Source organism: Prosopis cineraria, unplaced genomic scaffold (assembly GCF_029017545.1).
Source record: "Prosopis cineraria cultivar Desert tree isolate PC_DT_omini unplaced genomic scaffold, ASM2901754v1 PC3, whole genome shotgun sequence".
In the NCBI taxonomy this organism is placed as follows: Eukaryota; Viridiplantae; Streptophyta; class Magnoliopsida; order Fabales; family Fabaceae; genus Prosopis; species Prosopis cineraria.
The window spans coordinates 25,168,118-25,194,524 of NW_026555334.1; the positions used below are offsets into that span (position 1 = coordinate 25,168,118).

The 26,407-nt window shown below is 31.3% G+C and overlaps 2 protein-coding genes and 1 long non-coding RNA gene across 4 annotated transcripts; 2 read left to right on the top strand and 1 right to left on the bottom strand.

Annotated features, from left to right (window-relative positions):
* The first annotated feature begins 4,448 nt into the window (after positions 1–4,448).
* On the top strand, positions 4,449–5,383 carry LOC129305294 (uncharacterized). Its single transcript, XM_054945321.1, has 3 exons — positions 4,449–4,614; positions 4,730–4,876; positions 5,017–5,383. Exons 1-3 carry the CDS (start codon positions 4,537–4,539, stop codon positions 5,266–5,268), a joined length of 477 nt encoding a protein of 158 aa, XP_054801296.1. The 5' UTR covers positions 4,449–4,536; the 3' UTR covers positions 5,269–5,383.
* A 10,282-nt stretch (positions 5,384–15,665) lies between these two features.
* Positions 15,666–16,904, bottom strand: LOC129304735 (uncharacterized). Its single transcript, XR_008591759.1, has 3 exons — positions 16,773–16,904; positions 16,150–16,280; positions 15,666–16,047 (listed from the first exon to the last, which is right to left on the bottom strand). It is a non-coding gene; the product is annotated as an uncharacterized LOC129304735 (long non-coding RNA).
* LOC129304734 (probable WRKY transcription factor 65) lies at positions 16,830–18,718 on the top strand. 2 transcript variants are annotated; one of them, XM_054944499.1, is made up of 3 exons: positions 16,830–17,133; positions 17,379–17,525; positions 17,808–18,718. In XM_054944499.1, the coding sequence occupies exons 1-3, from the start codon at positions 16,988–16,990 to the stop codon at positions 18,322–18,324; spliced, it is 810 nt and encodes a 269-aa protein (XP_054800474.1). In that variant the 5' UTR covers positions 16,830–16,987; the 3' UTR covers positions 18,325–18,718. The 2 variants fall into 2 exon arrangements, with proteins under 2 accessions (XP_054800474.1, XP_054800473.1); XM_054944498.1 differs by having other exon boundaries at positions 16,831–17,133; positions 17,376–17,525.
* Positions 18,719–26,407: the final 7,689 nt, after the last annotated feature.

A 26,407-nucleotide genomic window follows, 5' to 3' on the forward strand; every position in this document is an offset into this window, starting at 1 on the left:
ATTATTAATATTGTAAGGTTGTAGAAAACTCGCATATTAGCTTCTAACCTCCCAAACTTAACTTTTTTCTGATGTCTGCTCCCAACTTGCCTTCTGTAACATCAAAATGGCTATAGTCTGCATATTTTCCTGCTTCCTTTGTCTGTTTGTTTCATTTTCCGTTTTAGTGTTCTTCACTATGGTGAAGAAGATGTCATAGGACTGGAAAAGACAGAAAAGCAAGGGACTCAGATGAAATTTGACATTGCTTTGTGCAGTAGCTCCAGGTTGCCGATGCCGCTGCTCCTGCTTGTTTTATACTGTCATTTCCATCACAATCTGGTGCCCGTGCCACAATTGAAACTTGATAGAATAATGCTATACCCTATATATATAGCCCCTACTTTCATATTCTTCTGTCATACCTGTCTCCTTCTGAGCGCTTTCAACCATTGTTTACAATCTTTCTTACGTTCACATTCTCACATGATCTCGACAGGAAATAATAAAGGCTTGTCTTGAAAGTTGTAAAACTAAATTTCCTCAAGTAGCAGCTTGTCATTTGGCTTCAATCTGCCAACTTTCCATGCAACAGAACAAGGATTAATATAATTTCTTATATAGGCATGATTAGATCACACTATTCATGGAGAAGGAGTCGTTAATCAAAATCCTATTGTGATAGAATCGCTCTAAATCCTTATGACAATCTCATTTCTTTTCTGAGTCTGATTTTGAAGTATAATTAATCAATGCTTAATAAGAAAAAAAAAAATGTCCCTTCCAGATCTAGTGGATGCCAGTCTTGCCGATTTCCCTTCAGATACATGACTGATAGTGCCTCTATGGCTCTTACCTGACAACTCATGGGCCTACAAGGTGTTAATGACCCCCAACACATTGTTAAAGTCTTATAATTTGCAATCAATTAACTAAATTGTGAGCACAGTTTTGTATCATACCCAAACTGAGGAAAAGAAATTCAGGTCGTTTGGTTAATAAAAATAAATAAAATGAATGCATTGAAAAAATAACAAAAAAAATAAATTAAATCATCCTTTCCTTATAGTAAATATGATAAAATTTATTAATATATATTACAAATATAAAATCATCACACCTTTCAAAAATATCACAAATCATGATTTTTATTTCATGAATTAAATTACTTTCATCTTTTTTTGAATGTGCACACATATCCTTTATAATTATTTTATTTTTACCTTTATATCTTTAATCAATTTCATTTCATTCCGGAACCTAACTGACAAAAAGCTATTCCTGAATGTTTTACGTTTTCAACAGTACCCTCTCTAACCTGATATTCGTTCTCTCTCTTTTATGCCTACAATCCCACTTCAAGGTCACACCCATGTGAGCCATGGAGATATTTTGATTTGAAGAAAAATTTGGGTGACTAGTTCTGGTCATGTGAATCTTGATCGGTGGAGGAGAAGCAGATGAAAAGCAATGAGCTTTTGGCAAGTAGCAAGTGAAAAGATGCAAAGCCAATATAATGGTTCCTTTTTCCAATTAAGAGAGGGATGTGTCAAGCGCATACGGACAACAAAAGCCAATAGGAAAGCGAGCTCTTTAACGTTGATACATGAGAAAGGGGATGCTGTGATGCATAGCTAGGCCCTTAGAAAGAGAGGTTAGGGCGTACAACAAAACAAGGCTCATAAGAGCAATTTAAGGAGACATGCAACTGCTCAATTCCAAAATTTCTCTATGCATTCTTTTGTTGATGTCTGCCCTTTAGAATGAGATAATTGAAAAAAGACAAATATTTTCCATTGCCTTTTTGCAGGCAATGGGCTATATGCTTGTCACTTTCTTGCTCAATCGAATGAACCCCACTTTTATTCTAAGTACGTTGGCTTCCATTCACCAATAACTATTAACAAGCTGAGTAAATTGGCCAATGCAGTGAAAAATTTATTAATAAAAAATTATAAAAGAAGTTTTTGACAATTTTGGAACGTGGCCCATTTACAATAAATTGAGGTGCGATTTTCCTTTTTATTCCAAAACAAATTAAAAATTGTGTAACAAAATAGTGAAACTCTCATAATTAAATTATTATAATTGTAGCTCATTTAAAATCATGTACCGCTTCAATGTTTGAACACTTTTACATATTTTACCACCCGCTTAATAAGTATAATATATTTCAAATTTAAGAATGAGAATGAGAATTCATATCTAAGGAGAAGGGGTATTTTTATTATTTTAATTTAATTTAAATATTAATCTAGCTACATTGCAAAATATTTGAAATGTTGGACTATTATCTTTATTTGGTCATATTAAATGGGTTATATGTGCAAAAAACTCCTAACTAATTAATGTGAGTCATGTGTGTGTGATGCACAAGGCATGAAAAATAATCCTATTATTTATGGGCCATGGCTCATGAATAGTATCATTTATTATAATTTTTATAATATATAATGTAAAAAACATCTCATAAATTATATTATTTATGAGTCATGAATAAATCACTCTACTTGTCAGATTTTATGCAATGCACATAGAGAGAGATTTTTCAAGTTACATATCCTATTCAGACACAAGTCTTAAACAAAGTCATCAGTGCTAGTCCTTATTAATCATTAAGAGAGCCTCCTTAACTAATCCAAATCATTCCCAACAACTATTCTAACATCACCGCTCTTAAGAATTAAACAATACACATAAAGCTCATCTCTATATTATGCCACTTGAGGTCTGATGCTTCAGGAATTCTAAGGCCTCATGTAACCAAAATATAAATATTTTTCCTCAGCTAATCTTAATTCAAAATATAGACAACTTAATACATGTAAAAAAAAACATCTCCATTTTACCCCTTATATTTACTAATATAAATCTTTATATAAATATATCTCTTGTTTATTATAGAGTGTATTGATAATTAAAACTAGAGGTAAAAAAAAATTAATATATATTTTTATAGGAACAATGATTTTATTGGTATGAAATTTTTTTAAAAAAACGGCTTATATTTTGTATCAAAGTGAACACAGTAGAAGTGTGATTTTATGGACGTAATATTCATATTATTATATAAAATAATGAAAAATAAAAAAAATAGGGGTCCATGAATATTCCAATATCACTGCTCTAGTTTCGATAAATTTCTGAAGTCCTCTAAAAATTATAGGGTATTTTGTGAAGTAACTTGACTTTTTTTTTTTCCCAATGAAGTCTGAATTTGAAAGCATGAAATTACAGTAATAATGTGTAATTATTGAGCTCATGAGTAGGAAAAAGGTACTTTAAACAAGACAGAATTTAAAAATGTATTGAACATGATCAAGTGGGTTCCAATAATTAATATTACTTTAGGAATTGATGGAAGTAGGGTGGAGCCAGGAGAATCAGATAGTCCAGAAGTTGAAAAGGAAGGATAGAGCATAAAACAGTGGCGGTGTCAGAGCATGTGATATAGCTATGGCCACTAGCTAGTGAAGGTTTTGGGGCAAGGAAGAGGAGACAAAGCAAAACGAAACGAAAGTGAAACAGAGTCCCGTGAAGAGGGAAGACTGATGTGCATGTACGTATATGTCTCATTGGCAGTCACTGATATAATTTTCTGATTGAGACCATCCTTTCCTATTGCCCACTGGTTCACTTCCCACATCCTTTCCCATGCACAGGTTTAAAGCTTTTAGCAGTCTCATGATGAATATGACAACGATATCATCCATCTTTTTCCTTCTCTTTCAATTATGCCATGCCTCTCCCTGTTTATCTCCTGTGATTCCCCCACCCGCCAAACCCTTTTTGGCTTCTCATAACAAAATCAACTTTTACCTTATTCAGAAGCACACTCTGCTTCATAACTCCTCTTATTTGAATTACTACAATCTAAAAAAGGATGTGATTTGAAACCAAACAATTACAACCCTTCATGTTGACTTGAGACACTAAACCTGAAAGCAGTTTCTGTAGCTTGTGATTCAAATTGAACTTAAATGGTGGAAGCTTTTTTTTTTCCCCTTTGTTTTATCCTTATTAGATCACGGGGTGGTACTAATGCCTTCTGTATTGATGATGATGCACTATGTTTCAACTTTCAAGTGGCACATGAATGACAACTAAAACTATTCTACAGGACATGCTTGTGAAGAAAAAAATTTTGGTCATTTTTTAAGTTTTGATGTGAATTACATGCCTTAAATATGACCAAGTAAATGAATTAATTGGGATGAGATTCGAAACATTGGGAAAAAAAAAAAGAGTTATTTTGAGTATACCTTGATCATCTGAAAAGATGACATCACGAAACACGCAAGAAAAAATATCTGAATTTCCCACTTGCAATTTCATATAAGACGAGAGATAGTGGATATATTACCCCAAAAAATAAAAATAAAAAATAAAAAGATAATGGGCGTGTTTTTATGGCAATCCGTGTCTGAATTACTATGAATCGCCCAAGACTCAATTCACCGACTATAAATAGCCCAGCCAGAGTTTTGTGCTCCCATTCATACAATATTCACAAAAGAGACGGGCAGAAAAGCAGAGTTGAAACTTGAAACAGAGAAGATGGGTTGCAGGGAACAGAAAAGGATGTCACTACGCAGAAAACTTCACATTCTGCGAACTCATATCAACTCCAAATCTGTAAAGCCATGAAACTTATCCAAACACAATCTCTTTCAAATTTCGTTCACATTTTATCAGGGTTTAAGTCTTTTGATGTATGTGCTTAAGTTTTTATCGCTGTTATGTTTTGAAGGCCAAGAGAAGCTTCTTTACCAAAAGCACTGTTCTGCAAATATACAGGCTAAAGGTCATGCTGGAAACGATCAAAAGAGAGTATGCCAACCTCATAGCAGCAAGAAGAGAATATCAAAACTTACTGAGCCATGTTCAAGAGCACAAGGTTTACTCACTAGTCATCTGACTCATCTCCCTACCCCCTTTTTCCCCCCTCAGAGACAAATATCAAACACATGGCGCGCATAGAAATGAGCGTCTTTAAATTTTCAATATGTTAAACTGTGTTTTCATGAAAATGAGCAGAATGTCAAAGTAGAGAAGGTAGCAGAAGGAACCTTTGCAGCGAAGGTAACTTGCGAGAAAGGAGGAGACAAGCTGGTCGCAATCTTAGAGGCGTTTGAGGAGAAGGGTCTCAATGTGGAGCAAGCCAGGGTTTCATGCGATGATGGTTTTTCTATGGAAGCCCTTGTAGTAGCAGAAGACCAAGCTCTGGACACCAGAAATGTTGTTGAAGCGCTTCTTAGAGCAATCGGAAAGCAGAGCGGCGAGAATTAGCTCGTGGAATGTTCAAGATCATTGTAGTCAGAATCTACAATTACAGCTTACTGTACTTCTTCTATATGTTGAAACATCTAAGACCAGTTAATACCAATTTCCATTTCCTCTTCCATATCACAAAATGAATTAAGTGATCTCTCTGCCCGTCCAACTTGTTAGATGAGGGATTCTCAATGCCTTTCCGCTTCGTGAAATCGGTAAAAACATGGAGGCAAAAAATCTCACCTTTAAATTTAATACTTCCTTTTTCTTTTTTTTATCCTATTTTGTCTATAGGCATCAAGAAAATTAATTATTATAAAGTTTATTAATAACTGAGCTAATGTCAATATAATTTAATTTAATTATTAATAAATTTTATTAATTAATTTTTCTACATAAAACCTGACAGTTCTCTCTTTTTCTGTTTGAATCCAGTTGACAGTGGAAGCTGGAAAGTCGGTTGAGGTTGTATATCAATAGCGTGTGTAATTTTTGCTTGCTGAAATATTAAATCTTCAAGAAAATGAAAATATCTTTCTTATGCCTATTAATTATTATTTGGGTCTTACAGCCTTCCGTTCTTGAAGGCCCTTCATTGAAAGCGTTGTTTTGAAAAGAAGTTTAAAAGGTCTTCAACCATCAATTGATGGAATATTAAATCTCCTTTTTATCCCTAATAATTTGTGTAAAAAAAAAAAAGTATAGGAAATAGTAACTCCTAGTCCTATAACACAGACTATAGAATAATATATCTGTATTAACCTTATTTTGCCTGAATAATTCTGCTAATCTACTAATAAAACTGAAGCATCCATTCCAAAGTATAGTAAATAACCAGGCATTTTATTTTAATTTGTTTAAAAAAAAAGAAAGTGAATTTAAACATAGGCAATGTGATGGAACAGAAACCTAAATGCAACAGTGAATGAAAATTAAAATCATTTTGTATCCAAAAAAAAATTAAAATCATCTTACACAGTTACAGAGGTGGTTTGGCATGTAAAAATGTAATTGAAAGAATATTTTTTATAAAAAAAAATGCTTATATCTTTGAATAAAGAATACAAAGTAATGACCACTAACAAACAAATAAGGACGAAAATATAATAAATTTTGTATATTATATTATATTATTTGGCGGTTGGATGCTTTCCCACTGGGGTGAGTGGTGGCCAAACCAAACATCCCCTAAAGAGCTGAAAGGGCAGTGGACTCTTTAGACCTATAGAAAAATATGTTAAAAAAGAATGAGGCCCAATTAGTTTACAACAACGACAGTATCAACTGTGCATGGGCCATCCGTACCAAAAAAAACTTTAAGAAAGAGGAGAATCTTTTTTAAAAAAAAAAAATTTCTCCAGACCAATGTGAATAGAATCATCCTGCAAATCTGAGCCTGCTCTTTAATTATGCATGTTGGACCAAGTGGATGAGACACATATAATAGTAGTCTATACCTTTAATCATCATTTCAAAATTCAGTTTGCGTGTTTAAAAAAAATTACTTAAGAGAGAATGATCCTTTAAACAGAGTTTAAATTTTGAGGGATTAATTTCATTGCGATCAGTTATGAGGATACATTGGGTAACAAAAAAAAATTATGCCTGTTGGAAAATTGAGCCACTAATTAATGACATTTGAGTCCCTTATTATCAAGTAATTGTTGACAGTTTGATCCTTTGAACACATTAACAATTATGATATACTTCTCTTATCTTAAATTATTAAATACTTTTAAAAGAGTTTTTCTATTCCAAAATATAAAATACTTTGAGTAGATTTAAAGTTTCATTAAATGTATTAATTTTAATATTATTTTTTTCTCTATAATTAACTTATGTGCCTTCTCTTTTTAATATATTAAATGATGAGTATTTTTAAAAGTTTATATTTTTATTTTGAAAAAATAAGATTGTTAAATATATTTAATGAGAGTTATTGATATATAAGATTTTATTTAAAAATATTTTATAATTTGAGATGGATGAAGTATTACATATTGACAACTTTATATTTTAAGATAAAAGCTAAAGTGTTAATTATTCTCTTAAAACTAAAGATTTTACAGTGAAGACGATTCTAATGGTGATGTTTCACATGGTAAGAACAAAGAAATTATTTATATTTTATTTAATAAAAATATAATATTTAAATAATATTAAATATAAATTAATTTTTATATCAATAATAAAAAAACAATAAATTAATTATATATTTTTTATTAAAAAATAATAAAATTAATTAAAATAATGTCATATAAAATTTTATTGAGGTGATTTGAAATATTTTAACTAGACAGGTAATTTGTCAGAAAAAATATGTTGCCTTGGATAGGGTTGGTGAATCGAGGGAGAATTGCGGGGGCAAGCAATCATAATGTGGGACCCCTACAGGAAAAAACAAATCAAACAATTATTGCTACCATCTTGGCATCTCACTGACCCTTTATTCCCATTTAATCCAGGGCTCAAAGCTAGAGTTAAAAATAAGATTAAAATTAAAAAGTCATTTATTTAAATTTATTTTTATAAAAAATTAAATTTAAAAAATAATATTTTTTTTAAAAAATTAAAGCTTAACTCTGATAGACCTTTAAAAAATGAGTTCGAGTTTGAATTCAGGTGGCTCTTTTAACTCTGACAGGCCATTTAATAATTTATATTTTTAAAAAATATATGAAATATAATAATTAAAAATTTAATTTCTAAAATTTAATAATAATAATGATAATAATGGCTTATGGGCTTAGTCCTAAACTCTTTATATAAAAGGCAAGCTTTAAAAAAAAAATATTTTAAGAAAATTGAATTTAAGAGGTTAAGTCATTAAGAGTTAGGCTCATATGAATTAGGCTAGTCTGTTTTTCAACTCTACTCAAAGTGTACACCATTTGATTATTCCTGCAGACGCATTCACATGCATGCATGCATGCATGCATTGCATGTGCGCCTGTATTGAAGAGAGTACTCATAAGTCATGATAGGAGCAAAGCTGCATGATGCATGTGCTCATTTGGTGGTTGGCGCATGCACATTGGTCATGTTTGTGAATCGTGACAAGAACACTCAAAGCTATTTTAACTTTTTTTTTCTTCAACATTATGACGTTTTCAAATTTTGTTACACCTGAATTTGTCCCCTTTCGAAACAATTTTCAACCACATCAACATATATATTTACAATTTAAAACATCATTTTAATGAAAATAATTTAAAATATTATTTTTCAACAAGCGAAAACCTGATCTACTGATTGATAACGGATAGACATGTACCAAAAAAAAAAAAGCGCACTCTTGTACGAGTTTTATTATAAATTATAGAGACAATGGTTTCTAGAAATGTGCAGACTTTGTTTTGCGGGAAAAAAAAAAAGATCAGAAAGCCGCAATGAAATTATCAAAATGCTCAATCATGGGAATCATTTGTGGGATCTTCCATTTTAATGTTGAAGTCTTATCACAACATGCTGTGAAACATTTTTTTCTTTTAATACAACAGATAAAACGTGTAAAGAATAAGTTAATTAAATCACATTTAAAATTATTATCTCTCTACATTCTGGGTCATTGTAGATAATAATATTAAAATTATTTTTAAATGTTTGATAAGTAAAGAGATTAATATATTTATTTGTTTTTAAAAATTAATATACATAATATTTTAAAATCAGTACTATTATTAACTAATAATGGTACCGTTAGTTTGGATTTTAAGAAAAAATATTCTCAATATCAAATCAAAAGGTATTTATCTTTAAGGTTCCCGGATTTAATAATACTTACATGACGCAAATTTATCAGTCAAATTATGCTTGTTTATCATTAAAATATATCGAAAAATTATAAGTTAAACAATATTTACCATTATTAATTATTTATCACTGAAACAGCACATATTTATAAATAAAACTACAAGTCTTTGTTATTAAGGTTCATTAGGAATAAATAACTTCTGAATTTAATCTTCCTAAGTTTCGTACGTATGAGAATCACATCATGCTATCTCACGAATTATATCATCACTTTCCTGTGTCAGAATGAGAAACATGAAAATTATATTGCACTTAATACAATGTATGAGATGAAAATCATGTCATCTCACTTGATTTTCAACATGTAATTTTTTTAAAAAAAATATACTTAAAAAAAAAACCATTCAACGGTCATATATTTTAGTGAAACATTTTATTAAATAAAAATAAATATAAAAAATTATTATTTTTTAAAAAATATAAAGTATTTTTAACTGAATTTTACTCTAATAAAATAGTTAATTACTTTTTAACTAACCTTATCTTTTCATATTTACCCCTATTAAATACCCTATAATAAATATAAAATCATTATTAATAGGAATATTTTAAAAAAAAGACAATAATTATATCTCAAAAGATTAAAAATATCTTACATTTTTAAACATTTAATTTTTTAAAAAATATTTTATATTTTTAAATGAAAATTTAAAAATAATTAATTAATTTATTAAGAGTATAATTTGATCAAGGAGAGGAATATAAAATTGAGTTGAAATTTGTAAGGTAACGGGAAATACAGGTTTCATGGACCTGGAAGACACGTGAATTAAATTTCATTGGCTGGACCGCATTGACAAAGGACATTAGGATCACAAGACAATTTGGTTTGTAACGCAAACAAAAGTGATATGATTCCATTGCTTTTTCTACTTTATATATTTAATACTGTTTCATCAAAAGCTGCAAATGTTCTTATCACACTCTCGTTTCAAGAGTGCTTGATTTTGGTACTATATATATCATAGTAATTGCTTGGCCCATAATATAATTAATCAGTACCATTACATTTAATTTTCCTTCATTTAATAGAGCTGCCGTGCTTGGTTTGGCCACAATTAAATATACAGATGTGAACAGGGAAGCCTCTGTTCCTTCAAAGTGAGGCAGCCACGCTTTTGCAAACTCTTTGAGTTGATAGACTACGACCAAATCTAGATATGAGATCGAGGATCTTGTAGAATTTAATTAATCTTACATTTGCTGTTATTATTATTGTTGTCAAACTTTTAAATTTAATATTTTTAATTTATAAAATTATATCAACTCATTTATAAACTTGAATCAAATATTATGTAAAATTAATCTTACATTTACTGTTATTATCATTTTTATGTTTTTAAATTATAAAATTTTATTAACTAATTCATACATTATGCCTCGACGCAAATTTGATTAAGCTTTTTAAATTCGTCAATTTTTTATGAAGTTAAATGAGCTAAGCATATATTATGTAAAATTAGGGTTTATAGAAGTAACAAGACCTAATTCAAAGAAGGAAAAAATGTAAAAGGAAAAAAAATAATATTAATAACCAAATAAAACCAAAAAATACCAAAAATAGTCTTATTGGTTTTTATTCTCGTTTTTTATTTTTAAAAATTATGTTGTAATACAATTTTCAAAATTGTTATTGAAGCACAACAAAATAAAATTTATTTGGTTGTCTCAATTGAAAAATGGACCAATAGTGATGGTTATAGGGAGCTAATGGTGGTGATTAATAATATGAATTGGACAAGATAATTATAATTTTCAATAATCAAATGAACTATATCTTAAAAAAAAGAAAAATAAAATGAAAACAACTTAAAATTGTTTCAATTTTTTGTTTTTAAAAACAAAACATGAAAATAGTTTTCGAAACAACTAAATGAAAAACATTTATCCAAACAAAATTTTAAATTTTTATGTTTTCAAAAACAAGAAACAATTTAAAAAAAAAGAAAACAACCAGGACCTAAATTATCCTATTTTGACATTTTTATATTTGGTATGATAATCAATAAAAATATATTTAAATTAAATTATGATTATATTTTATAGTTAAATTATTTAATTATATATTTTTAATGAATATTTATTAATAAAGATAAACTCTTACAAGTTTATAATCCAAGTTTATATTTCTATTACAAGTTTATTTAAATTCATAAATTTGACAACCTTGATTATTATTATTATTATTATTAAGTTGTGTGTTTGTGTGTGTGTGTGTGTGTGTGTAAAAATATGATATCAAATACTATTATTCCTTGTTCAAGGTATGGAATTAGGTGCTAATCTTTTCAGACTAAAATATAGGGTATTAGTAACTAATTCATAGTTTTCAACATCCTATATAAGTACCTTGATAATGACAATTAAAATTTATATGCATCAATTAAAATTTATAGTTAGATAATAATTATAAAAGTTATCCAATGCTTTGTATTTTTTACGAAGCAAAATTTTTAAAAGATGTCCTACATTATCAATCAAAGAGAGTAATTGTAAACATCTATTCCAGTAAAAATTTGAATAATGATTCTTTATGTGATGCAAGACATGTCCATTTCACTAGATCCACCATCTAACCTTTGTTGGTGGATGTTAAAAACAATACTCCTTTCATGTCAATTTATAAGACAAATTTTGATAAAATTATACATATTAATAAAGTTTATTAAGTATACTTGACAATCTTATCTTTCTTTTTTCAAAACAAAAATACTCCTTTCATTAAAAAATATAACACATTTTTTTAAAGTCAAATGTTCAAAAATATAAAACATCTTAATTTTTCAGTATGTAATTAATGAATATTTTATTTAAAAGATACACTTAATAAATCACTCAACCATTTAAATTTATGCTAGACATCCTGCTGTGTGGGCTCATAAATTTAAGCAAGTCTTCAGACTATCACCCCTTGTATTCATTTACCCGTTTCCATGAATGTTTCAATGGGTGTTAGATCTCAAAGGATTGCCTATTTCATCAGAGTTTGCCTCTTTATTTGCATGGAGCTGCCACTAATTTTTTGGGTCATTTGATCTTTTCCCCTTTTGTCTGGGATCCTTTGAGTCTTGTTTTGATTTAATTGTGATTTCTATTGACAAAATTGTTACTTCTAACAACAACAAAAAAGAGGTTAAATGGTAAAAATATCCTACAACTTTTTCTCTAAGAATACCTGACATCATAAACTTTTCTTGAATCATTTTTGCTCTAAAAAGTTTAAAAAATGGAGCATTTTTGCCTCATCATTAAAAATTGCTTAACTAAAGTTTGATTAGAGTTTTTTATGATTTTGACTTCCTTCATTTTTGCATTCTTCGATCTTCATTTTCATTTATTGGAAGAAAAAAGTTAAAAAATTTACTAGAGAATGAAATCGAAAACTAAACACAAAAGGAATGAGAGAAAAAAAATACAAAAATATCATTGGTTAAACCTCAATTAAACAGTAAATGTTTGCAATTTTTAACAGTGAGACAAAAATACTCTATTTTTAAAAACTTTTGAAGCAAAAATGTTTAAAAAAAGTTTAGGATGCCAGACGCTCCTAAAAAAAAATTCAAGACATATTTGCCTTTTAACCAAAAAAAAAAAGATGATACATCCTATGAAAGTAAATATAAAAAGATAGTATTAATTTAAAAATAATTGACTAACTTATTAAAGAACATAATTTCATTAAAAATGCTTTATTATTATTTTTACTTAGAGAGTATAAATTTTTAAAAATATCTTTCATTAAATATAATCTTACAAAAGAGAAAGAGAATAATAAGGGAGAGGGAAGGGTAATAATAAAAATGTACATTTAATCAATAAAACTTTATTTTTATCAAATTATCTTATATTTTGGAGCACCAAATCACCTTTAAAATTGTCTTATAATTTGATATGAAAGTAGTATTAATTAATAAAAGTACCATGTTATAATATTGTCTGGAGAGGTTACATATACATATACATATATATAATTGATTGGAATGAATTAGATAATAGTATTAATTAATAAAAGTACCATGTTATAATATTGTCTGGAGAGGTTACATATACATATACATATACATATACATATACATATACATATACATATATATATATATATATATATATAATTGATTGGAATGAATTAGATAATATAAATAGAGTACAATACTATACAATAATAGTAATAATGAGGATGATACTATTAGCTAGTGCTATTATTTTTCTTGTGCTACCAACTTACATAATTGGGTCTGAACAAATTAAAAAAAGTAGGTTAGAGTTTAATAGCAATAATTAAAGTGGGAGAATAAGTAGCACCAAAAATGCCGTAAGCAAAGGGATTCTGCAATTTGAGAATATAAAATCTGCTGGCGGCATATAATCAAACACAAAATAATAAAGGGACTTAATGTTTTTTTTAAATAAAATTATCGGTGTACTTGTTTAAGTCTAGCGGAGGCAAAAAAAAATTACACTGGAAGAGTTATTTATATTTAAACCTATATGAATTAAAGAGTTCTAAAAAAAATAAAGAATACATAAATATATAGCTGTTACGTTGCTTCACGCCTTTGGAAACCCTGGTGGGAAAACTAGTTTCTTAATCAATGATTATTTTGACCTAACTCTGGATCTGATTAAACCAATTAAGTATTAATCCGCAACTTCGAAAACTTGATTTCTTTGAAAATTTACACAAAAATATTTTTCTTATTCAGGCTTTCACACTCAAGATTAACCCATCTCCCTTTGATATTTGACTAGAGAGGGAATACGATGTCGTTCAAGAGGAACACCAATACATGGAAACGAGTGACTCGGTCAAAGAAAAAAAAAAAAAACAAATGGGATTTGAATCTCCAAGTCGAAGACAAGCATCATGACAAATTTACACAATATAAAATTTTGGATCTCCAGAATTTAGATCTGAAATAGATGAGACCATAATATTATTTAAATATGTATATCAATTATAATTATTTATAAATTAATCATCTTGAGGTGGTGACCGTTGCATCGCGCAGTAAGTCTTATTTTTTATTTTTGGTTTTGTTTAATTAAATCTTATATGATATAATTAGTCAAGCACGTAATAGGGCGAACCTTATGTCAGAATATTCTTTTTTAGGGCAATTATATGTAACTACCGAATATAAATGGCGCTGCCTCCAAAAATGAAGAAACATACGCGGGGCACTTGATTGGGCATGGAGGGGAGAGAGGGGTCTCCATTTCTATTATCTCTCAAAACAAAACTTGACTAAAACTGGAATAGACATTAATATATATATATATAGAAATAACTATCGCTTAATACCTCTTTTCATACCAATCTTATCTGTTTATTTAACTATTCATTTAGTTTAATGATGTAATATTTGCAATTATGATATTAAAATAAACATATTATTGTTGGTAAAAAAATAAACATATTATTCATTTAAGAGTTAAAGAACAATTTCACCCTTAAATTATAGGTTCAACAGTTTAGGAGTGTTTGAAACCTTAAATTAATTTTTAGTATAATGTTCTCTTTTATTTTTTTTTTTTGAATGGAAACTGAATTTCATAAACAATCAGCAAATAGGACAGTACAACAAAGCAAATACAAGACTAAAGAGAGTCGACTCAATCATCATACGCCTCCTAAAGTAATATTAGGTGGGGGATGATCAAAGAAAGAAAATGAATTCTCCATAAAATGAGTTTCACTAGCAAAAAAATGAGTATGACTAATGATGTCCTTAGAAACAAAATTAATAGAGAAATAGACTAATTTCTATGAATGAGATTGCAAGCATTTTGAATGATGTCCTTAGAAATAGACCAATCTCTTTTAATTTTTCAAAACAGTACAATATTACCTTCTATCATTAATAAAATTTAATTTTAACTTTTAATTGACCAAAAAATTATAAAAAAATAAAAATTACATAAAAGGATCCACAAATTACAGACAATAACCCAAAATATTACAGAAAATACCAATTCTTGATTTTTTGTAATTTTTTAATCAATTAATTGTTAAAATTAAAAATTTTGTTAACAATATATAGGGCCAAATTGCATTGTTTTGAAATATTAAAAGGAAATATTATACCAAAAAAGTTTAGAATCCCTCACATTTCTGAGTAAATTGTTTTTTCCCTTCCATGCATGCTCTTTGTTTGAGACTCTGAGTATATTCTTATTTTATGCGGTAAAGCTACTTCAATTTTATCTTGATCATTTTTAATAGCCTTTTGACGTTAAATTGTTTGAGGTTTGATTTGAGCAGTGATAAATACCCAGAGAATACCATATATACATTGCATGGGGTGCTCTTGAAAATTGATTTCTTAAAAAACTAAAATAAAAATAAAAATTTAACATGTAGACAAGCATTCACAATTTGTTTGTGTGTGTGTGTGTGAGTGATTGTTATAGCTATTAAATTAGGTCATATATATTTACCATATAATTGAATGTTATTGAATTGAAGTGGCCGGTCAAAAAAGGTGTAACCAGCAAATATAAACAAATATATATATATATATATATATATGAAGAGGTAATATGAACAATGAAATAATATTGAGAAAATTGGTTAAATAAGCAATAGTCAGGAACAAAAATAGGAGCCATATAGACGCAGAAAAATAGAAATCATCTAAGTAAAACATTATTTGTTACATTAAAGCAGGTAATTATTCTGACGGCGAGTATCAGAAAGAAGGAAACCCGATATGCAAGTGAGTTTCGGGAATTAGCTATAGAATTCTGGATGGGAAATGGCGACGGTCAAGCTGATAATATCAAGTTAGAATACTGTTAACTAAATAGATAAATTTTTGTGCCAAATGAAATTATTGAGAATGTGAATGAATTCAAATGAATAATACCTTCTTCATTGAAGAAGGAGTGGAACCTTATCTTCCTCATCTTTTTTTCTTCTCCTTTTTTTAATTCTTCTTTGCAGGCAAAATTGAGCTTGGACTCCATGCACCGACTACTTTTCTGAAATAAATCCACATCATTAATTTAAATAGAGAATATGCAGTGCATTGGGTTTATATATATATATATATATAGATATGTTATTTTTAAAATTTATTCCACCTATTTTTTTTTAATATCATATCTTCTTCAGGGTTTAGCAGCCGAGAGAGAAGTAATGCAAGACAAAGCAAAGGGCAGATATGTCTTTCTAGTGCCCCTTGTTTCTACAGTTGCTTTGCTTAGAGGTTTCCCTGGCACAACACAAATGAACAAGGAAATGATGAATTTCTTAATCAGAATTGTCAAACCCAATTAATGGTACACAGCATCAATAATTCAGGGCAAAAAGGTAACTCCAGCCCCACAAAGTGATGACAACTACGTTCATGACATGATGGGCCGGGAAAGTTTCAAGCCTTCTAGACGCACCATTTTCATTAATAGGCAGATAAAAGAATGAGTTCAAAAGCAAAGAGACATGTACATGGATGACCAAGTTGGGTAAATTCTGATTGGTAGAACACCCCCCAGATATGACAAAAGAGAGTGTTAGACCAATTAAAATATTCAAACGGGCTTATCCTCATGGAAATTTCCAAATATTTTAACAGCTTAAGCAACCTCAACGTTGCTTTCCACTGACACATTCATATCTATATTTAATGCCTATAAATTTGCGAGACTTCCACAGGATGAGGTATTTGCACGCACGTCCTCTAATAAACAAAGGCCAGAGAGCTTACCGAGCCAAGCTGTCCAACGTGAAAGCCCCTGTTTTAAAGGGCATTCCCTATTTCTCTTACCTCCTCCTCCTCTTCTTCTTCACTGTGCTAACCTCTTTTCCATGCTCTAGCTAGCCACAATCACCATCTTCATCGTATCATATCATAGTGCTTTGTAGTGGGATCGAAGAGTCAAGATTAATTAACTCATCCAGTTTGAAGAATTGTTCCAAGATATGGACAGTAGGTTCAACAGCCGCAGCCTAAATATCAGTGAGCAAGATGATACAGATATAGCTCAAGAAAATGTTGCAGAGTCACCTCCTTCCGCGGTCTTTAATATCAATACCCTCGTCCCTTCTACGTCTTCCCCGAAAAGAAGGTTAGTCTCGTTACACTCTACAGCCACTTGTACACTGGACGGATAATTGATCCTTCTGTATTCTCCATTGAATTCCACTTTCTGAAAACTTGAAACTTCAGAGAAAGTTTATTCTAAGAGGATATATAAGCCACCATGTTTTTCAGTTGCTCTTGGGAGTTGAGAATACCTAGTTGTAAGCGAATTGAGAGAGATGTATATTTGAAGATATGGCATTAAAAGTTAATGGGATATGGTTTTAGCAGGCGAGCCATACAGAAGAGGGTGGTGCAAATTCCGATCAAGGAAGTAGAAGGATCTCGGCTTAAAGGGGAGAGCAATACTCCGCCGTCCGATTCCTGGGCTTGGAGAAAGTACGGCCAAAAACCCATCAAAGGTTCGCCTTACCCCAGGTACATTTTCCACTCCTTAATCACATCTCCGACCAATTTTCCAGAACTTGATAAGCAAGATTGACATGGAAACTTTGGGACTTCCAAATCCGTCTCACTTTTAGTGTGCAGAATAACGAATTGTGTGCTGTATTTTCTTAATTCTGATAGAATCTAGTGCGGCCGAAAGCAATAGGGTTCATTAGGTTTTCATGGAGGTTTTAACTTTAAGCTTATGAACGGCTAATGAGAAGATGACAAGGAAAAAGTAAATCAAATTGTCATGCCTTTGTGATTGGGCAGAGGATACTATCGATGCAGCAGTTCCAAAGGATGCCCGGCAAGAAAACAAGTGGAAAGGAGCCGCGTGGACCCCAGCATGATCGTCGTGACCTACTCTTGCGAGCACAATCACCCTTGGCCGGCTTCTCGAAATCATCACCACAACAAATCCGCCTCCAGCAAAGCCGTCGCCCCAGCCGAACCCATCGAGGCCCCGGCCGAGCAGGAACAGGAGTCCGAGGAGAAGTTCGGGGACCTCGGGGACGGGTCATTGATGAGCACGCCGGACGAGTTGGGGTGGTTCGGCGAAATGCAGAGGACGGCAACGACGTCGTCGGCGGTCCTGGAAAGTGCAATCCTGACGGGGGATGACGCGGACGTGGCGTCAATGTTCTTGCCGATGAGGGAGGAGGACGAGCTTCTGTTCGCTGACCTGGGGGAGCTGCCGGAGTGCTCGGTGGTGTTCCGGCGAGTGGGGATGGAAAGGGAGGAGGAGAGGCGGCGGTGCGCGGCGCCTTGGTGTGGGACCACAAGTTGAGGTGGGAAAGAAGTTTTGCTGTTTGACACGTTTTCTCGATGGAGCCAGACACAGAGAAGGGAGGGTTGGTGGTACTGGCACCGTGGCCCGCAAGATACAAAAAATTTTAGATACGTTTTTTTCTTTTGTTTTTTTGTGGGGAAATAGGATGGGATTGGTGACTTTAATTGGCTTGACCCATGGATTCAGCTTTGAGTAACAAGAAAATGAGAAAAAAAAAAAAAAGAGACAAGTGGATGAGATAGGTGGGGCCGTGGTGGTGGTGGGGTTGGGGGAGCTCTGTCCCAACGTGGGTGTAATTAGCATCATCACCTTTGGCCTTCCTTCTTTTAAATTTGACAGCTGGCATTTTCTGTCCTTTTACGTATATACTTTATTATTATTATTATTATTATTTGGATTTGTGGGAGTGCACTTCATCGCTGGAGTGAATGTGACTAAAAAGAGAGTTTTTGTGTCCATCTCTTGTCAATGAAGGGGAAGATCCAAATCTCAAAATTGCCATCCATCTTTGGCCGATGCGGACAAACTTGTACTGCAAATAAAAATAATGATCAACTTTCGGGAATCAAATTCCAAGATAAAGATAAAGATACCATAGGGTAAAATTACTGTTTGAAATGTGTCCGGGGACACACTTTTTTTTTTTTTTGGGTATAATGTTCGAGGACACTGTTGTTCCGCCAGACTGGTTGATCGCCTGACAGTTTTCAGGGTGAAATAAGTTGGGTCAGATGAGTTGAAATGTCCCCTTATTTGAGTGACTACATGGATTTGTGGGAAAAACGAATCCGATAAGAACTACTCGATATCACTTTAACTCGTACACAGGGCTAAATTGATTTTATCTGCAATTGCACTGCATCAGCATGTTGTAGTGCAAATAAGCTCTTGTAGTGCAAATAAGCTCATTTCCTTCAAGTTCATTTACTTTAATTAGAAAAAAAAAAAAGAAGGGGCAAATAGCAAATGCCCCCTGGATGATGTTTTTTTTTTAAATGATCATTGAATTTCAGCTTTTATTTATTTATTTTTTTGGTATTCAAAAGTTTAAATGAGTTAGGTTTCAAGAATTTATCATCGACAAGGCATACTTCTAAACTTAAAAAACATCTATAGAAGTACTTATAAATCGTCTACTAATAAGATTCTTATATTAATAGTGAAATTTGATTCTATAACCTCCTATATTTATTTGCTTTCATATTATGCTGGTCATAATTCCTTTTTTTAAGCAAAACACAGGCCATTTTATTAATAACAAAAAGAGAGATTACACTCACTAATAGACTAAGGAAATCAGGAAAAAACATTTAGGATACAACCTACAAACAGAAATCAACAAAACAGAAATAAGCCTAGGATACAAACTAAAAAAATCCAAAGAAAAAACAACAAAAAGACAAACCAGAACAACACCTGCAAAACAAACAAATATTAGCCAATGCTAGCTTTATCGGCCAAACCAGAAGCTAAAATCTTGAGATCCTTCAGTGTAACATCTTGAATTTGTATCCTCGAATTAACTAAACTTAATTATGATAGTTGAGTAAAATTGGTGTGATGTGTGGTTAGGGAGGTTTAATAACTGATTTTAGGTTGCGTTTTAGCCCTAATTATGGGTTCAGTATGCGGTTGGGCTAGTTGGGCATCGAAAGGAGAAGAAAACAAAGATAAAGTATTGTTGTGCCATATGCCATGACGTGATATAGATCCACCATGGCACACAAATGCAACTAAGGTGTGAAGGAGACCTCTCTGTGCCATGCGCCATCACGACGCATAACCCCTTTTCTACAGAAATAAGTCATAAAATTGAGATGACAAATAGAGAGAAAGAAGGAGAGAATGAGAACAAGCAACCAAACTCTATTAGGGTTTATTCTTAGACAACATTGAGAGTGTTTTGGAAGCTATAAACACCAAAAGTAAGTATCATACTCATTAATCTCTCATTTTCTTCCACGTTTATAAGGTTTATGGTTTGGGTTTGATAGTGAAAAATGATTTTTGGTCCATATAGGTTATATGGGTTCGAATCCATTGACTCAAATGGAGTTAATGGGAATAGATTATAGTATCTAAACCTAAATATATTGAGTTTTTGTGATTTTAGTGTTTGGGCCTCATTGTTATACAAAAATGACATTGATCAAGGTTGTTGGAAGAGTTATAATGCTATAAATGAGAATTTAATGGCTCATTAATGCTAGTGAGGACTAAAGAGAGTTGATAAACCTAATAAGTAGGCCCAAATATAAGCAATGTGGGCATTGGGTAATTTAGAAATAGAAAGTGAGTTAAGAGTTATGTGTGATTGACATTATTAATGAAATCTAACTTGGTTAATTGTAGATTTAGCTCTTAAGCACCATTGATGCTTGGGAATTCAAGCTTGGAAGCTATAATATTAAGAGTAAACCTTTGACCTCTTAAAGGTTTGAGGTATGAGGAAAACCTTGACTACACACCTTTTTAGGAAAACTAAAGCAAGATATGGGGAAAATTGGAATTGCATTGGCTATTGGCTTCACAAAAATTTTCCTCCTTGCAAACGTTAACAATAGTTGCTTCCAACCTTGAAACTTTATAGCCATTCTATCACAAAATTAAGAGCACCCGCCTTTGAATGCCCCCACAATATGGGCATTCCTAAATATTTCCCAAGTTCACCATTAAATTTAATATCTAACTCCTTAAAAAAATCTTTCTTTTCTTGATCAGGAGAATTCTTAGAAAAGAATACACATGACTTATCAAAATTGATAATTTATCCCGATGCCCTATAGTATACTCATAGAATATTCCTCAATATTTTACAATTCTACCTCTTTACATTTACAAAGAAAAGGGCATCATTTGCAAATAATAATAATAATAATAATAATAATAATAATAATAATAATAATAATAATAATAATAATAATAATGAGATAGCACAGGATATTTACTAGCCAATTTTATACCTTATAGCTTCCCCTTCTTTACATACCATTACATCATAACCGACAACACATCTATTGCAATAATAAACAATAAGGGGACAAAGGATCCCTTTGTCTTATACCTATCTCTATATTCAAATCAGCAATCTTCTTACTAGCCACCACTCGATGTAAGCTAATAGACTTCACACAATTCATAATCTAAGGTACCCATTTCCTACTAAACCTCATTTTCAATAACACAACTTCAATAAAACCCCACTTAAACCTATCATAAGCTTTATTCATATCAATCTTTACAGCCATCTCATACTTCTTAATTTTTTTCCTATTTTTCAAATAATGAAAACCTTCATGGGCAATTAAAATATTATCTTAGATTGGTCTTCAAGTCACAAAAGCCCTTTGATTCTCAAAAATAACTCTGGTCAACACATTCTTCATCCTATTAGATAGAATTTTAAACACAATCTTATACACAAAGTTACACAAACCAATTGGTCTAAATTGCCTCACATTTTCAACTTTTTCAACTTTGGGATTAGCACCGCATTAGTGCCATTTACAGCTTCTAAACTAACATTATTATCAAAGAAATCATAAACCATATCCATAATTTCTTTACTAATGTTACTCCAACCTTTTTGATGGAATACATCTGAGAAACCATTCGAGCTTAAAGCCTTCAAACTACCTAACTGAAATACAGCCTGTCTGATTTCTTCAACAGAAACCTTACTCTCCAATAGCTCATTATCTGCATTAGTAACTTGACATTTAACAAAACTCAGTTCCTCTTTCATCTCTAAACTCCCTTGAGATGCAAATAGCTCAAAGTACAATCCAATAAAGGCCTCATTAATGTGATCCTCCTTCTCCAGCCACAACCCCTCACTATTTTTCAACCTTGTCCCCTTATTTCTCATCTTCTGTTGTATTGTGGTTGAGTGAAAAAGTCTCGTGTTTCTATCACTCGCCTCAACCCAACCTACTCTTGAACATTGCTACCAAAATAATTCTTCCCTGTCCCAAGCCATCTCAATTTCATTAATCAGATACTTAATCCTTTGCCTCTTTTCCCTATTCAGTAAACCCTTATACATTCTTCCAATTCATTGGTCAACTTATCAACCACTTTCCTAGCATTAGGAAAGACTTCATGACTCCAATTCCACAAAACCCTCCTACAATGGTTCAATTTGTCTACCATATCCTTTACCTTATTACCACCTTAATTACACACCATCTCCCATCCCTGCCTTACCACTTTCAAGAAATCTTCATGTTCAGACTAAATAATCTCAAATCTGAACATCCTCAAAACTCTAAATAGACAAGCTTTACAATCTATCAATACCAAGTGATGATTAGAACCCACCAGTACAATGTGAGTCACAAGAGCCTGCTAAAAACTTTCCTTGAACTCAACATTAACAATAGCCCTATCAAGTCTCTCCTTAACAAACTCATTACCTATCCGATTATTACGTCAAGCATACTTAGATCTTTTAAAATCTAAGTCCAACAACTCACAATTAGAGAGCATACATTGAAACATCAAAGCCCTTCAAACATCTATTGGCTTTCTTCATTGCTTCTCAAAATTAGAAATGATGTCATTAAAATCATCAACACATAGCCACACACCCTGAAGACCAGCAACAATATTCCTTATCTTATCCTAAACCAAATCTTTCTCCTCCTCCTTGGGTGCCCTTTACACAAATGTAACATAATTAGGAACTTTCAATCCTCCTGACTCCATGCTAACATGAATAATATTTTTTGAGTTATGCCAAATGTTAATGACAACCTCTTGCTTCCACCACAAAGCCAAACCACCCCTAATACCCTTTGGTTCCACATAAACTTCTTTATCCATCCTACACCTTTTTTTTAATTTTTTTCAACTTTTCACTACTCACCCACATCTCTATTAAGAAATCAATCAAGAAATTATTCTTCAAAACCTCCTCCCTCAGTTTTTTAACTATCAGGGCTCTCTTCATGCCTTGACAATTCTAGGATATGAACCTCATGGTACCTTGGTGGCTTTTTGAGGCCAGCCACTAGTACCTTTAGCATTTTTACTACCCAATCCTCTATTCTTCCTTGCCTTGAACACAAAAATCCCATCCTTAACTTTAGGCTCTTCGCAATTAGGGAAAATCTCCTATAAGACTCCTAGTAACTTGTTTTCCCTCTAAGCATTAGGTTCTTTTATTCTCTTCCTGCTACCTCTTCTTAATTGCGATTTAACTTTACATAAGTCATCAAGAATAGCCACTAGCTCAACAATGGGGATCACATCATCTAGTCCCACTTTATTTCTCTTAGACCTTTCCATATTTAAATCCTCTTCAGCCATACATTTGATACCTAACCTCTTAACCCCTTCTATAACCTCAAAAATTTCTTGATGAACAATAGGAATAATAGCCTGCTTAGTGTTGGAAATTGTGCCTTAGGATCAATTATTGTACAATGCACATTGTTATTTAACAAATTTCTCTTTTATTATCATAACAATTACATGTTCAATATGATAACTGTATCCCTAGACAAACTATAGTGATTGTCCTAAATGTCCCTGGTCGGTCATCTTTAAGGGATCATATATAAAACAAGACTAGTATGACTTTGATTAATTATAGAGTTACAAATTAAAGTCATAAATACTTGAAAGAGTACAAGGTACTGGACCGACCGCTATGAGAAAGCTACATGGTATAAGTCATAAGTTTATCTCATATGTAACTATATCACTAAGCCCTTTAACTTGAGATCATCATGGATTCCTACGTGATGACTACTAAACTTTGACCTAGTCAAAAGTCACCTCTGACCGAGTTATCATAAAGGCTATAATTGAGTTTAGTGATATTTATGTAGAGGAATATGAGTAGTTAAGATAAAATTTATCCCTCACATTAAGTGAGTGATATTATTGGGCCTCTCGATGAGTAAGACTGAGAAAATGTATGGCTATACTATAATGAAAAGGGTTTTTCCATTGATACTATCAGTCTACTTAGAGATCGAGAAAGTAACGGTCAAGTAAAGGAAAATGACAATTTCATATGTCATGCTTGACCAAAATATCGTGTGACAAAAAGAATGTGATATGGTTGCATGATAGGTTACGTCGGATCATGGATCCCTATGTGAATTAGGTAGTTGCAATGTCTTACTAGAGGCCACTTATGACTTGTGGGCTAATAGCGTAATTAGCTTACTGTCAATTTCATATAGGCCTACAGGGTCACACACAGGAACAGCCCAACTTGAGCTATAATGTCCAAGTTCATTGAATCTGAAATATGTCTAAATTCAATGAATGGAATATAGGGTGAATGAATTATATATATATATATATATATTTGAATATTTATTTGATAAATATTTATATGTTTATATTTATATGAAATATGAAATATAAAATATAATTATATATATTTATTCAAAAAATATATATATATATACATATATATCCATATATGTGTATATATATGATATATGTATATGATATATAAAATTAAATATAGATAATATATATATATATATATTTTGAAAATATATATATATTCGCATATATATAATATAATATGTATATGTGATATATTATATTATATTATATTAGTTTTAAATTTAATTTTATATGATAGATTAAATTTAATAACTAACATGATATGATAGAATATCATGTCAGTTTTATAATTTAAATTTATAAGATAAATTTAAATTAGATATAATATTATAGATTAAATTTATGAGATAAATTTATTTAATTTTTGTGGGCTTTTAAGTGAAAGACGAAAACCCTTATCTATATGCTATATATAAATAGGGACGTCCTTTATGAAGGATGAGAGAGTTAGAAAAGTTCTGACAGCAAAAACACTTTGAGAGCTATGAAATGTTCTATAGAAAGAAAAATTAATGTGTAAAGAAAAATAGACGCTGAGAGCGCTAGCACGCTATTCAAGTTGGAGAGTTATTCGTGTGGATACCGATAAAGGGAACAGATCTACATTGTCAACTCTTGAGATCCAAATTCTTGAAGAGAATGTGCGCTAACTTCAAAGAATTAAAAGGTAACTCTTCTATCCACCTTGACTTAAACGAGTTTGTTCGGTCCATATCATGATAGGGACTTTAGAATTTTAATCTTCCGCTGTACCTTCCTATCTTTGAACACTGTATTTTGTTCAGGCCTTTTTTAAGTTTAATAAAAATAATAATGAATTCAGCCAAAAAATATAAAAATACAAAAAATAAAATTTAATCCTTTTTAGGATTATATTTTCAAAAAAAAAATAATAAATTTTTAATAAGGTCTAATTTTATTTTAACTTATATAATCTTTTGTTGGTTAAGATTTTATTTCTTTTAGTTCATTAAAATAGCCAAAAAATATAAAAAAAAATAAAATAAAATTTAATCCTTTTTAGGATTATATTTAAAAAAAATAAAATAATAATAATAAAAAATAATCTAACAAAAAAAAGGTATTCTTACTTTATTCAAAATCAAATTTTTCTCTCTAATCTGATTTCCAAAATTATGATTAACATAATATGAAAAAATAAAAAAAAGAGCGTAAAAAAAAGAAGAAAAAGGCATTAAAAACATATATATATAAAGGCATTAAAAGCAAAAATCCTGAAAGGATTGGCAATTTCACCCAGCCCACACACATGACACAAAAGAACACAGGCTGATCGAATCAAGTATTTAGGTTGAACACAGAAGCACACATACACGACATAGAGTAGAACGCACACACACGTGAAGCAAAGCATAGAGGAGCCCTAGATCGAGCTTTTTAGCCAGAGCAGAGCAGAGCGAGCTATACACAACAGCAGAACAAAGACAGAAGGTGAAACCTAGGACAAAAAGCCAGAGCAGAGTAGACCAAGCAGGGCACGACAGTCACACATAAAAAGAGGAAAAGGAAAGCAGAAGCAACGATGAGAAAAGGCAACTGAAGGTCAAACATTTCAACCACCCTGAGCATTTTTGGCCAAATGCAAAAGAAAAGTAGAGGAATCAGAAGAAAAGCGAGAAGACGGTGATGCACATGAACACAACAAAGGCAAAAACTTGGCGAAAGGGAAGGAAAAGCAAAAATAGAGATG

Bases quoted from the DNA above. Each gene is read 5' to 3' on its own strand.
- LOC129305294 (XM_054945321.1), top strand. From the start codon at position 4,537: ATGGGTTGCAGGGAACAGAAAAGGATGTCACTACGCAGAAAACTTCAC. The intron at 4,615-4,729 runs GTAAAGCCATGA...TATGTTTTGAAG, and splicing joins CTCATATCAACTCCAAATCT to GCCAAGAGAAGCTTCTTTAC. The intron at 4,877-5,016 runs GTTTACTCACTA...GAAAATGAGCAG, and splicing joins GCCATGTTCAAGAGCACAAG to AATGTCAAAGTAGAGAAGGT.
- LOC129304734 (XM_054944498.1), top strand. From the start codon at position 16,988: ATGGACAGTAGGTTCAACAGCCGCAGCCTAAATATCAGTGAGCAAGAT. The intron at 17,134-17,375 runs GTTAGTCTCGTT...ATATGGTTTTAG, and splicing joins ACGTCTTCCCCGAAAAGAAG to CAGGCGAGCCATACAGAAGA. The intron at 17,526-17,807 runs GTACATTTTCCA...GTGATTGGGCAG, and splicing joins AAAGGTTCGCCTTACCCCAG to AGGATACTATCGATGCAGCA.